This window comes from Protopterus annectens, chromosome 2.part0 (assembly GCF_019279795.1).
Source record: "Protopterus annectens isolate FY-2018-M chromosome 2.part0, PAN1.0, whole genome shotgun sequence".
NCBI classification, from domain to species: domain Eukaryota; kingdom Metazoa; phylum Chordata; order Ceratodontiformes; family Protopteridae; genus Protopterus; species Protopterus annectens.
The window spans coordinates 708,109,288-708,124,039 of record NC_056728.1 but is presented as its reverse complement, the minus strand read 5'-3'; the positions used below and the strand labels follow the sequence as shown (position 1 = coordinate 708,124,039).

Genomic DNA, 14,752 nt, shown 5'->3' with positions numbered 1-14,752 from the left:
CCCAGAATTAGCTCAATTTAAGCAGTTTTAGGTGGAGTATAAATACATGCCAGCATAATAATCCCCCTACTTTGCAAGTAGCCCCTTACTTCTACAAATCTGCGATTGCTATCATTTTCCCTCTTTTTTCCCTCTTCTGTCATCATTGGAGCTCCTCCATTTTTCCTTTGTCCCAGATATTCTTCCAAATAACCATCCTGAAATCCTTTCTTTATCAAATTCAAATGCTCATTTTTTTCCAAGTGTGTCTTCTGTAGCACAGCTATTTGCACTCTGCATTTCTTAATATAATTTATGTACCTGTGAGACCATTCATATTCAAAGATAATATGGAAAGTGTTGCCATTATGATAAGATATTATTTCCACCCGTTATGTACAACAGCTTTTTTTAAAATGTCTAGTTTTAACTTTTATGTTGCATGCACGCACTAATGTTTGGCAGGTTGGACATTTATACAGTTGTTTCTCGTCATATCCATTTGAATATCACATCTTAAGACTTTTTAATTTAATGAAAACACCCCCAGAACCCATTAACTTAATACAATTACACAAAGCTATGTACATCTTCAAGTAATGAAAGTAATGAAGTTTAACCCTCCTAAAAGGAAAAATATCCCAGATTGATAGCTACACTCACAGGCTTTAATTGACTTATCTATGCTGAGATGCATGTTTTAGCCTGTGCTTCTACTTACACTAAGTGCTGTTAGCCTGTGCTTCTACTTACACTAAGTGATGTTTGTGTCCTATCTTTATTTCTTTCCCAGCTATAGAAGTCAGCCTAAATGCTTCCAGAAAAACATTTTCTTCTAGCCGTTGGAAGAAAAATATTCTGATTTTATTGCCCTGTTAGTAGATTATCTCCATAGAAACATGAAAACCAAATACACAGTTGCCTTCAGCTACAAGCTTCTCATGTTGCACTGTGAACATGTATTTGCTAAAGTAAAACTTGTCATTATGTTCGGTGTTGTTTCATTTACTTGTTTCCACTTTTTAGATGAAACCAGTGGCCTTAATCCAGTCATTCCCCTATGCATTAGTACGAAAAAGCATATCAATTTTTACTTGCATCATGACCTGTATACTTTTGCTACCTGTCCAGCATCTAAACAACTCAAGATTACTGTTTACTTCAGTATCCCTGTAATGCACAATAACTGAAAAAGCTTTATTCTATGACATGCGATATTAGGCTTGTTTTATAAAAGTAATGTTAAGAACAAACTTTTTTTTTTATGTACAGTTACCTCTTTCCTTCCCTTCCTGTCTCCTTAATGTTCATCCAGTCATTAATGGCATATAAAGTAGGGCATAGGCTTTGGAGTCCCCTACAAGTTTAGAAAAGTTTAAAAAGTCTGATATTTACAAGTTTTCTTGTTCAGCCATATTTCACAAATGTATCACATTTATTCATTAATTATTGAGTTGCTCAATTTCTTCTTCTTGTTCTCGATCTCCCGTCTTTAGTCTCCATCTAATTTCAAACATACTTGTAGTTGTTCTATCCAACTTCTGTACTTTTTTTTTGTTTCTCAAGGATTTTCTTTTGGAACATTGGAAGATGTTTCACTGACATCTGTTCCTTCCAATTTCTCTGATACAGTAGAAAATCATAGTTTTCCTTGCATGCTCTGTCCTCTAATGCTGCCATTTTTTGAGACATCTTCTTGAGAAGTGTCATACTCAGACAGCTTTTTCTTCATTTCGACCTCTCATTTTTGTAGTTTTGTCAGCTGAAAATTTTGTTTAAAACTGCTTCCATTTTTCCAGTCTTTTGTTGTTTGGGTTGATGTATTCCTTTGGTGTTTTTTATTTTAATAAACTCTGAGCACATTTGACTTATTTTTTCCTCTAAATTACTGGAAGTCATGTCTTGCACCAAATCTGGAGCTTGAACTGCTTTTTGCATATATATATATATATATATATATATATATATATATATATATATATATATGGGTCTACCTGAAAACATTGAAAGCCCACAATATCGAAGACCAAATCATTGAGACGAAAGCATCAAAACCTCACTTCAGCAAATGACTGGATCGTCGGATCCATTCCATTGGTGAGTAACCTGTTGGCCAACAAGGTAGACTTTGCCCTTTCCCAACTGTAGTGTGATCTCAGAGTTGGTATGGGCATAGGCCCCCCCCCCACCTGCATGGGTTGGGGTTGGTATGGTTTCGTTTTTATTAGCTGTGGTATGAGTAGTTACTTACCTTGGAAATGCATTCAATGATCCGGTGTTTTGCTGAAATGAGGTTTCGATGTTTTCATTTCAACGATTTGGTCTTTGATATTGTGGGCTTTCAATGTTTTAAAGTAGACCCATATATATATTTGTTTATATACACGCACGCGCACACACACGGTTTATATACATATACACAGCACAAAGGAACTTGCATGTCTTTGCTAAACATTTTTAAGAGTTCAGTCTAAGTTAGTGTCATGTGAAAGTCAGACTACATCTTCAGCGTCTGTTTCATTTGCTAACTATGCAGATATCACACTCTCTCTTTCTCTTGCTAAGGTGAGTTTTCTGTGTACCTTTCTTCTATTTCCTCTCATCCTGTGCCTGAACCCAAAGAAAAAAGGAACCAAGTTTCCCTTCTTGGCTTAGATGAGAGTAATTTTATTCTGTCTGGTCCTGGCAGTGTCATTAACGTTTCCAGTAGAGTATAAGCCGAGGAGGTCCCCCTTCCAACCTGATTAGATTAACAGCTGGCTTCATTGTAAGACATGCCTCCTAGTTTAGATTCCCTGATCTTGCAAAACCTCTTAGTTGGGAATGTCAGAGGTGACTGAAAGTACTAGAAAGCCTTTACTTACCATACCTATTGTGTTAAGTGGATGATGTTCCCCATTTGGTTTGAAAGGTAGCCCATACTTCCTCAGTTTTTCAGTGCACTGCATCTTTATGGTATTGGCCTTGTCTGTACATGCTCAGGGTTGCATTAGCTGTTCCTACCCATCAAGAATTTGTGTAAGGCTTGACTGTGTTTAATGTGCAGTTAGTCAAGCAGTTCCCTTTAGAGATTTTACATCTGCTCTCTTTGAAGATTCCATCATCTTTTTGAGACTTGAAATTCTGTACCTGCAATAGATGTGCCTTTCATAGTTCACACATTTTGTTCTTTCCTTGTGAAGTATACATTTCTGCAACTTTGGCCATTAGGGCCTTAAACTGCCAGTTTCATATGTAAGTATCAGCAGCATATTATTAGATTGCTTAAACAGAAAATTATGTTGATTCCTGACTGTGCTGAAAATAAGGATTTACAGGATTTGATGCATTCTGCTGAACAGGTTGGAAAACATACTTTGCAATGTGGTTTTGATTCACTGGAGGCATGTTGCAGGGCTGCTGTCACTGAGTCTGTACTATGAAGACATGCTTGACATAAGGAGCAATCTTTGGCAGATCATGTTAAAGCTAAATTGTTGGAAGCTCCCTTAAATCAGGACCGCCTGTTTGGCATCAAAGCAGAAGAAGTTCTTAAAAAGATGAAGGAAAAAGCTAAATCTATGCAGACTGTTAAAGATTTCCTACAAGTACAGCCTCCAAAATTTAGTAGGCATTGGCCCTCTAAGAATTGGTCTTTTCCTACCTCTTCCAGGCCTTCTCAGTCCAAACCCAGAACCAGCAGAACACCCAGGCTTCAGTCCCATGTTACTCACAGGACTAAGTAGTGGGGGGCTCCCACTTCCAAATCAGGGAGTAGTAAGACTCCCCCCTATGGTAAACTGTCTCAATGACTTAACTTTAAAACTTCCAAGCACTTCTCAACTGACTGCTCCTTTAGGGGGGAAAGATTGTTCTGCAGGCAAAAAACTGGGAGCTCTTTACCCAGGACAAATGGGTTTTAAATATAGTTTCCCAAGGATACAGATTTCACTTCCGCATGTTATCAACCCTAAACGGTTGGCCAGATCTACCCCCAAATCAGTGGACAGAGGCTCAAAAGCAAGTGTTCTCCCGCTTAAGCATAAAGGCTATTCAAACTGCACCAGAAGAAGAAAAGGGACAAGGTTTTTACTCAAAGCTTTTCCTGGTACCCAGAAAAGACAACTCATGGCGTCCTGGACCTTTCTATCTTAAACACCTTTTTGGTGATTCCATAATTCATGATGCTAACTCTTCACCAGTTGCTTCCTATGCTAGGCAAAAATGCCTGGTTGGCAACACTAGATTTAAAAGAAGCCTACCTGCACATCCCAGTCAGGGAATCTTGCAGAAGATACCTATGCTTTATAGCAGGCTACATGCACTATCAGTTCTCTGCACTGCCCTTTGGCTTATGTACTGCACCCAGGGTATTCACAAAATGCCTAGCTCCAGTCATTGCATTTTACAGGTAAAGAAATATTCAGATATACCCATACCTGGATGATTGTCTAATTCAGACAGAAAGCCAGGACATACTTTTGAATCATCTGGCATTTGTACAAAAGGTGCTAACTTGTCTGGGGTACACCATAAATGAAAAGAAATCACATTTGGTACCCTGAGAGCAAGCTTGAACACAATTTCCCAGACGGCGTACCTCACGCCAGAGAAACAAATTCATTTGACAACTTACTTCAAACTAGTGGCCACAAAAACCCTGCTATATGCAAGGCAAATACTGCAAACCTTGGGGTTCATGGCCTCCTGCATTCTACTAATTCCATATGCAATACTGCATATGAGGAAACTACAATGGTATCTAAAGAGCCTATGGTGTCAACATTCTCAGGATCTAGAAGCAATGATTCCTATCATACCTTGCCTACGGTCAGAATTCCTTTGGTGGGCAGAGGCCTGCTACCAAAACAAGGGACTGCCATTCACTCTACCCCCTGCTGCCCAAACCCTAATAATAGACGCATCAGACTATGCATGGGGTGCTCACCTGGCAGGGAAGTGCATTCAGGGCAAATGGAACCCAAGTCAGATGCACCTGCATATCAATCGAAAAGAAATGTTAGCTGTGCAGAATGCTCTGACAGCCTTCAAGGACCACATTCTTCCAGGACAATTAATGGTAAAGACGGACAACACCACTGTTATGTGGTACATAAGCAGGGGGGGTACCCATTCTTGCCCCCTCTGCAGACTAGCCATGGCTCTCTGGAACACAGCATTGAGCTACCAAGTGCATCTACAGGCTCAATTATTGCCAGGAAAACTAAATACCCGGGCAGACGAACGAAGCAGAAATCTCATGGACCCACAGGAGCGGACACTGGAACCAAAGACTTTCAACATGTTGATAAACAAATGGGGGAGCCCAGATATAGACCTGTTTGCCTCCCCCCACAACTACCAGTTAGACAAATTCTCCACAAGGACTCTCCACAAACAAGCTTGGAAAGTGGATGCTCTGTCCTTCAGCTGGAAAAATCTGTCAGTTTATGCCTTTCCTCCTCTACCTCTCCTCTCCAAGGTACTACTAAAGATCAAACAGTACAAACCAAGGATGATACTGATTGCATCAGACTGGCCACACCAACACTGATGTACCCCCTCCTGCGCAGTGTGTCACTGCTAGCCCCATGACACCTGCTTCAGACCCCCCACTCTGCTGTCACAGCAGGAGAGCCAGATTCTGCACCCCCAGCTTCAAAGTGTGAACCTGGCTGCCTAGCTAATCACCTAATCTCTCAGTTACCATCCCTCAGTAAGTAAACGTTGGATGTCATTTTGGTGGCAAGGAGGCCTAGGACTAGAAAATCTTATGCTGAAAAATGGAAAAGATTCTGTGCCTGGAACCAAACTCAAGGGATGGCCACAGCAGCACCCAATTTACCTCAGATTATTTGATACTTAGCTGAGATGCTTCACAAGGGCCTTTCCTTTTCCCCCATCAAAATTCATGCCTCAGCCATTTCAGCTCATTACAACACAGAACCACCCCTCTTTTCTCACCCACTGCTCAAGCAGTTCCTCAGACGGGCCAAAAACTTAAGACCACCCAGGAGAGCCCCAACTCCAGCCTGGGACCTTAACTTTGTATTGGAAAAGCTCACTCTTCCTCCTTTTGAGCCAGCTGCAAGTGCAGAGTTAAAATTCCTTTCTTGGAAAACACATTTCCTTTTAGCAATCACTTCAGCAAGAAGGGTATCTGAATTGCAGGCCCTTATGGCAGTGGACCCTTTCATAATCTTTCATGCGGACAGGGTGTCCATCAGGACCAATCCCTCTTTCATGCCCAAGGTGGCATCCAGTGTGGCTCTTAATCAATTCATTCATTTGCCTACCTTTTTTTCTAATCCGCAGAACAAAGGGGAATGGAATACTGCACTCTGATGTGCACAGACAACTTAGATTTTACTTGGACGGGTCTAAACCTCAAAGGAAATCTGAACAACTGCTAGTGGCATTTGTTGCAGGGGCAGAGGGGAAGGCTATTTCAAAGCAAATAATTTCTAAATGGATAGGCCATTGCATTAATTTCTGCTATAAGCACCATGGAAAACCTATCCCACAGGGGTTTAGACCCCATTCAACCAGAGCTGCGTCTACCTCTACAGCCTTTCTCAGAGGTGTCCCTACCAGAGACATCCTAGAAGCTGCTACCTGGAGTTCTGTACATACTTTCACCAAGCATTACCATTTGCCAATTTTCTCTAAATCCAAAGCTGGCTTTGCCACTGCAGTCTTGCAGGGCCTTATAGCTGGTCCTAATTGTATCTAAAGTCCTCCTCCCATCCTTAGCTTTGGGAATCTACCCAAATATGATGACTGCAACAGTGAAACACGAAGAACATAGTACAGTTGTGTACACTTACCATAAATGTAGATGTTAGAGTGTATTCACTGTTGCAGTCCTGGTTACCCTCCCTCCAGCCCCCTGACTTCTTTTGACTATACCTCTACTATGCTTAAAAGCTTTTTGGTGTATTTGCTTTTTTGTTGGAGGTGTAACCTTGTGTGTGTGTGTGTGTGTGTGTGTGTGTGTATATACATATATGCATATATATATTTGTGTGTGTGTGTATATATTTTTAATTGCTTCCCATTAGGGGGGTACCTGACTTCTGGGGCAAGAAAAACTGATGTAATGACATCGGCTGCATGCTTTATACCCCTGACTACCTGATATCACGGAAGATGAGAGCAACCGACGCAGGACCCAAGACTTTGATAATCAGGCCGACTGAGGGCTACTGCAAGCAGATAAACCAAATGTGATGACTGCAACAGTGAATACACCGAACATCTAAATTTAGGGTAAGTGTACATAACTGTACTTTCTCTTTACAATTTACCTATATTGGGAGATTTTTCTCTCCAAGTCTTCACTGAAAATTGGATTTTACCAGCTTCCTCCATTATCACAGTGAGTAAATTAAGTTAAAATAAAAATAGTAGCTGCTTGAAGTTATGGTCTACCTATTGTTTGGTGTAATAATAAACATTTGGTGTTAACGCAGCATATTTTTCTGTTTTGACATATAAGTCCACATTAAAAGTGCTGTATTTTTCTTTCCTGACTACATTATGCAGTTTGTATCCAATTTGTCTAGGCACAGAGGTTTTAAGGATGTGTGGAACTTTCAGAGGCAGTGATTGTATGTGCCAGCACTGCAAGCATTTGGTGGTAACAGAATTGAAGTGTTGGTGGTAGAATTTATGGCGTGCTTGGATTTGTGGTTACCGTAAGGGGTGATTGCTTTCTACTCTCTAATATTTCTGAGCCTCATGGTCCCCCTGTCATCGCTCTTCCCCTGCCTGTTCTCAAGCATTTCAGGGGTTTCAAGTTCCGGAGACGTGATGTTTAAGTGTAATGCATTTGTGTCAGACCTTGCACTGCTCACAGTAATAGTGCCAACATCAGGTACAGCCTTGGTCATAACTCTTGCAGGGTCTTTTGTTAGTGGTAATGTCTGCAGTGCCACCCTGGTCTGCCTTTTTCTGATTATCCTAATTTTGGATGGTGCCCTGAGTATACATTAGGCTTATGTATGCTTTGTTGGATTTCCAGAAGTTGCAGAAAGTAGCAGATGGCAATTAAGTACTTCACTCTCAATGTCCTCACTTTTCTTTTTTTTTTTTTTTTTTTTAGAGTCTTAACTGTTGTCTCCTTCCATCAGTTGTTTTCTTGTTTACATCAAAGCTACCCTCATTGGGCTGCAAAGCTTAGATTAGTATTTGCTGTCACTATCCTGTCTGTTCCAAGGTACCATAGTTTTACTACAAGCTCCCTTGTCTTCTGTTAACTAGTAGAGGTATTTCCGTCTTTATTTGTAATCAGAACTAATCCAGTAAGACTGTCAGGGCTAAAACAGTAAATTATACATGGTGGAATTGGGGTATCTGTGGTACCTTATAGGAAGAGGGGTGGCAAAACCACATCTGGAAAAGATAGAAACTATAAACTGGCCTGTTCCCTGCAATAGAATTACTGGCAAAGGCTTTCTTTGTTGTAAGTGGAAACTACAGAAATTTTATCTAACTCACATAATTTTACATCTATTCTTATGCACTTTATTAACATTGAAATGGTTGTTCCAATTTTAAAAAGTTTGTTTTTAAATGTTAGTGCATGAACAGTGGAATCTGGTAGAAGGGAGTCTCTAATTTAGAGCTGCAATGGAAAATTATTTTGGATGCAAGTAATTTTCAGGGACTAAATGGCAGTATTAATTATAACCAACATTAAAAACAAAGTGTAATAATTAATAGTAGTATTTTTAAGAATAGAAAGTTATATTAAAAGAATGTAATTAATCATGTGATTTAGTCAGGTTATTTGTATTTCTTTAAGTAGTATTTCCGATTCAGTTTGAAGAAGTATTTGATGTAAGATGAAAGAGACATTTCTCTGTATTGGTTTTCATATTATCCAGTCATGGTCTTGCTCTTGTTTACCTTGCACAGAGAGTTTTTCTTTCTTTTGTTGTGTTTTCCTCCATATTCAGAGGCTGAAAGATTTTGTTTTAGGTGTGTGTGTCTGTGTGTGTGTATATGTGCGTGCATGTATGTGTGTGTGTTGTAGGTGGTAGTTCCCCTGCATTTCATTGAATGAAATACAAGAAAAGTGTATGTTTGTTCGATAAATGTGAAGGGTGGTAGAGATTATCGAACATTCATATTAATGAACATTCGAAATCTCTAAGGTATGTTTTGTCGATGCAGGAGAGTGAGGTTTGGGAAGTGATGAGAGTGTTTGTGCGTGTGTTTGGATGTTAGACCTTTAGTATGTTGTGTTATTGTTAATGTAAGAGTTAGGTAAGGGGTTAGATGTAATGTTGGCTGTGTATGTGTTGGTGAATATTTGACTGAGTTTGCCTTATGGAATAGTAATAGTATGGGAAAAGTTTTTTTTTAAAGGTAAGGAATAAAGACAGGTTTGGGGACAGGGTTAGGGTTTGCATGCATTACTAAGTTGGTGCGAGGAGGGCAAAGTGTGCTAACCCTCACCCTGCCCCCAACAGTAACCCTACATTATAGCATAAAAAATCTTCACATAACACTACCACTACCACTATTCAGACACATTTGGAGCTAGTGTTATGGGGAAGTTTCAGTGTAAAGATTGGAAAAGAGCCTCTTAATCTTCTTTCTTCCTTATCTGTCTAAAAGTGCTGTGCAAGCTGTTTAATGCTCTTTTAAATGTGTGATATGTATTATGTATACACTATGGGGTGTCATTCATAACCACAAATGCTTAAGTCGAACCAGCGAATATCATTGTTTTGTGCTACCAGCTTTTTTAGCAGCACTAAAAAGATGGCAGCATGTTGAGTGAGATTGCGGTACAGCAAGGACTGTTTTTCTTTGCAGGTTTTTCAATGTTTTGTGTTTTGACCTTATGTGGTTGATGTCTTGTGTCTCAATATTTGAAGCATTTATTTTTTTGATCGATTTACATACACTATGTGTATGTCACTTTTTATTTTGTTGTAACTACTGTAATCACATTTATTGAGGTAGCTTAGCTCTTTTCAGTATCACTTAATCACATTGTTGTCAGTATGAGTGTCTTATTTTTTATGTAGTTACTTATTTTTACATTATTTGGGTTTTTTTCTCCCATGCCTCTGCTAAAAAGGGGCTTTGTGCCCAGTCATAGTGTCCCAGTTAACAAATACACTAACTAACTAAAGATCCCAAACCTACCTTGAATGCAAAGTGCCATGCTTCCATGTTAAAAGAACCCATTTTTTGCCATATTTTATTTCTAGCTCCAACTTTTGTCAACATTCCATTAAGCATCATGAAACAGTGCTCTTTTTGTTTTAAAAGTTTTCCTTCAGTTTTTACTTTGCAGTGATTCTCATTTAGCATTTTATGGAAAAATGAATTAATTTTTTGAGGGTTCATAACAATTATTTTCTTATTATAGTTTCATGGTAGCCCTTCTTTGTCTTTAGTTCCATTAAGAATTGTGGTTACAAGTAATATTACATTTAAAAAGGACAGTCTCTGTGATTCTTTATTTGATCACACCTGATTGCGTGAGCTTCTTATCAGTAAAGTCACTACTTTCCTTTTCCTGAGATGCAGCAACTAGTTGTATTGAAAATGGGGGTGAGTGAAGACGGACCATTATAGAAAAAACTTAGCATTCTTTGTTATTATTTTGTGCCCTTTCCTCTGAACCCTTCCATTCCCCTTACACACCCCTTCTAAGATCAGGTCTGACCACATCCCTTTGGCACTTTTCAGAATTAAAGACAGTACTTTCATGGGTTCCCAACAATATCCCTGGATGCCTGTTGAGAAGTATAAAGTCCCATCTAGCTAAATTCATCAGCTCTTCATCCTGACTCTGTCCACTGGTTAGTTCTGTGAGATGTGGAGCTTGGAAGTTGTGGTACCCTTGCATAAAGGTGATCCCTCTACTGACCCAGGGAATTACAGGCCTATTAGCTTCATTAGTATTAAATGCAAGGCTATGAAATGTATTATAGCAGAACTAAAACAGTAACATAGGTGACCTTATATCCCTGGATGCACACAGTTTTTTTTCCAAAAGGCAAATCATAAGTTCTCAAGGATAATGGGCATACAGTCCACACTGCTTATCTGGACTATAAGGCCTTTGACACTGTCCTTCATGGTGAGATTGATGTAGTATCCCAACTCAACATTAACCCATTCATAATTCACTGGATTAGTTATGGTCTGTTTGAGAAAACTCCTATTGTTAGGATTAAGAGTATTTGCTCTAGACAGAAAAATGTCACTAGCATTGTCCCGCAGGTGTCTGTCCTCAGTCCCCTCCTCTTTGTTTTTATATATGTGTGTATATATATATATATATATATATATATATATATATATATATATATATATATAGTTACAAAAGCTGATATCAAGGGACTATGATGATGATTTCTTATTTGGGGTGGTTATCAAATCCCATTCTGATTCTCAAATGAGGGGTGAACCAAACAAAATGCATGGTGTATTAATCATGGGCTTACCCTCTTCACCAGAAAAGTAACATAGTTTCCATTGGTAAATCTAGCATCACTACTACTTATCACATAGATACCATTCCACTTAAATTTGATATAGTCATCAGGGACTTTGGTAAGTTTTTTGATGATAAACTCAGCTTTGACTTTGACTCCTCTGTGGTGATTTGATGTTATAAAGATGTTTACATATATATATATATATATATATATATATATATATGTACATATGTCTATATATATATATATCTATATATATATATATATATACATATATATATATATATATATATATATACACATATATTTATATACACACACACATATATATATATATATATATATATATATATATATATATATATATATATATATATATATATATATAAAGACACACACACACAAACACACACGTGTATATATATATATATATATATATATATATATATATATATATATATATTTAAAGATAATCCTTCTACCTTGCACAACATATCCTTTGTGGTATCTTAACAAGGTCCAAAGAAGTTATAGTCTTAGTTTATTCATCTCTTACAGGGCCCAACATTGAATGTAGTGCACCCTTCAGCATATGCTTTACTAAATACTTAAACCAGCTTGGGAGACCTCAACATTTCCTCACCAAAAAGCTCTCCATGCTCGGTACCCTTAGCTAGTCTGATAGACTAAAATCCCTGGCCTTTCACTCCTGAGGGGTGTTCTGTGTTTAGCATTCTGAGCTATGAATGATCTGGCACTTTTTGAACCTCTTCACCTAAATAGAGACTGCAGTAAAGCAAACCCCTGTTCTAGAGACTTAAATCTATGCTACCACATCAGCAGCACTGAATGGTGTGACAGATACTATGCCAGTGCATTTCTCATGTATGGAATCAGGTCCCCTTTTCCTATCAAGCAGAGTGCTTCCCTAACAATTTTGAAAATTTAAATAAAAAAAAAAAAACAGTCAGGATTCAACATTTTGAAGAAGTCCTTTTAGTGTAATGTCTGAAAATGCTTAAGTGTGGTAATAAACTTGCTTGTGGTGTGGCTTCTCCACTGGTGTATTTTTGTACCAGTTTGTTCTTTTTTAGTTTATTTAACCTTTAAAACTAGTCTGCATGACTAGATGGGTATGATAAATTTTTGCCCGGGATATGTGAAGAAAATCTTCTTGAGGGACATTGTTAGTCTCCCACAGCAATTAGGTGTTCTGTCTGAATTTCTTGATGGTCTCTTAGTAAATACCTGTGAACCTGTGGATTGTGTATAGCAACATTCTGGGTCATATTGTGGAGCCTATGGATTGTGTATAGTAACATTCAGGGTCATATTGTGGAGCCTGTGGAGTATGTATAGTAACATTCAGGGTCATATTGTGGAGCCTGTGGATTATGTATAGTAACATTCAGGGTCATATTGTGGAGCTTTGCAAAAAATATATTTGCAAAACAGGCATATATTCTTGACAAAGCCCAGAATTCCATCATATTTGATTGAGAACAAACATGAACTTATAAGTTTTATTCAAAATGGAAAGTATGTGTCTACAATACAACTTTGTTTTTTGGTGTAAAACCAGTAATAAAACAATATGTGGTTGTCCTTAAAATTAATATGTTCAAACATTTCCAGAAATTAATATTTTTACACATTCAAGATGTTGTTTCCTTGCCTTTTTAAGTACATGTACAAGAGAAGCATAGTTTGTATATTATTTCAGGAAATTATGTCTGGAAGTTTTACTGTAGAATATTGAACAGCTTTAACAATGCAACCTTGTATATCGATAGAAACCAGGAAATTGACAGCCTTTATTAGAATCCTATTTAGGTGTCAAAATGAAAAAAAAAAATTTAAGAGAGGCAGAGCACTTATTTCATTATATGGATCATGTGAACTGTCACCTGACAGCTGTGCATACCGAAGGGATAGTGATTTGACTAGGGAACAGAAGGAACACTGCCTTGGAAGTAATTGATAGAATGTCACTTATGGCTGGATATTAATTCTGTGGTACATATACATGCAAATACCATGTTGCCGTTTTCTCTTAATAATTTTTGTGTGTTTAATAGGCCAGAGATTGCATTTTTGAGGTTTGAGATGGTTGATTTTTGTAGTCTTGTTAGCTCAGAAGCCATTCTGCCATTATCTTTAAAATGGCATTTTCACTAGTTATAGCAGCAGGATGTAGTCATTAATTTAATGGCGGGGATGTAGGCTGCTTTAAAATATATGAAATCCTTTCTGTTTTCAAGCTTGCAGTATTTGCATCCTGCCATGTCATCAAAATAGGCAGTATTTGAAGAGCTTTAGTCATATGAATGAATGCTGTATTGAAGTATTTGAATTTGCTGTTAAGTAATGTTAGTGATGTTGTGCTGTTCTTGTTTGGTTAAACATCCAGAAGATCTATGAAGACTTTAATGTAAATGTCATTACCACTCTTTTTATATTTTACCAGGTTTCACAGAAAATGAATGCACCAACTAAATTTATGGTGGGTAATGCAATCCTTCCATTCAGTCCTGCTGCCTTTGCAGAGGTAAAGTTTCTTTTCTTTCTTGGTTTGTGTGTTTGTGTGTCTGTATATACAAATATGTATGTGTGTGTATGTATAATGCAATGTAATATGGCTCTGGAAAATGGATTTAGATAGTGCCTGAAAGCTGTACAGCAGTAGGCTGAAGTGGTCTTGGGGGTTGTTAAGTCAGTATGTTGAGCAATGTGAGACATCTAGTGATGAATCCTGTAAGTTTTTTTTTTTTTTTTTTAAGAAGCACTATGACTAGATGTTACCACTGCAGCAGAGGGTGGTGGATATGTAGAATAAATCAGTGTTGTTAAGTAGCCAAGTTGATTACATTCAGTAAAATAAGGCAGGGGAATATAGTTTGAGACTCTGTGGTATTTTGGCCAGTGAAATAGGAAGAAACAAGCTGTGTCACAGCTGTTGCAACCATGGAAGAAAATAACAGTAGAAAAGTCTGTACTGGTGGATCATGGTGTCTAGGAGACTACAGTGCAATGCAAAGACTGATGTCTGAAGTTAAGGAGTGCAGATGGCATAAGATAAGGTACAAGTTTTTATTCTCAGCAGTGTTAAAAATAAGTTTTCCATAAAAAATGCAGCTGTTTATCTGAGCCTAGTCCATAATGGGCAGTTTGTAAGGGATTCCATCTACCATGGACTGTGTGAGTTTGGAGAATATGGCTTTCGATTATAGAAAAAGTAATGATGGCTGTAAAACTGTGTACTTTGAAGAAGATTGGATGCCTCATGTCTCAACAAAGAGAAAATGAGATGCTGATGTCCCATTCTTAGG

The 14,752-nt window shown here is 38.0% G+C and overlaps 1 protein-coding gene across 1 annotated transcript in view; it reads left to right on the top strand.

Annotated features, from left to right (window-relative positions):
- ECPAS (Ecm29 proteasome adaptor and scaffold) overlaps window positions 1-14,752 on the top strand; it is a 2,158,898-nt gene that overhangs the window by 760,101 nt on the left and 1,384,045 nt on the right. Inside the window, exon 17 of the mRNA XM_044061033.1 lies at window positions 13,891-13,971. Coding sequence (XP_043916968.1) covers window positions 13,891-13,971 — 81 coding nt within the window. The remainder of the gene's footprint in view (window positions 1-13,890; window positions 13,972-14,752) is intronic.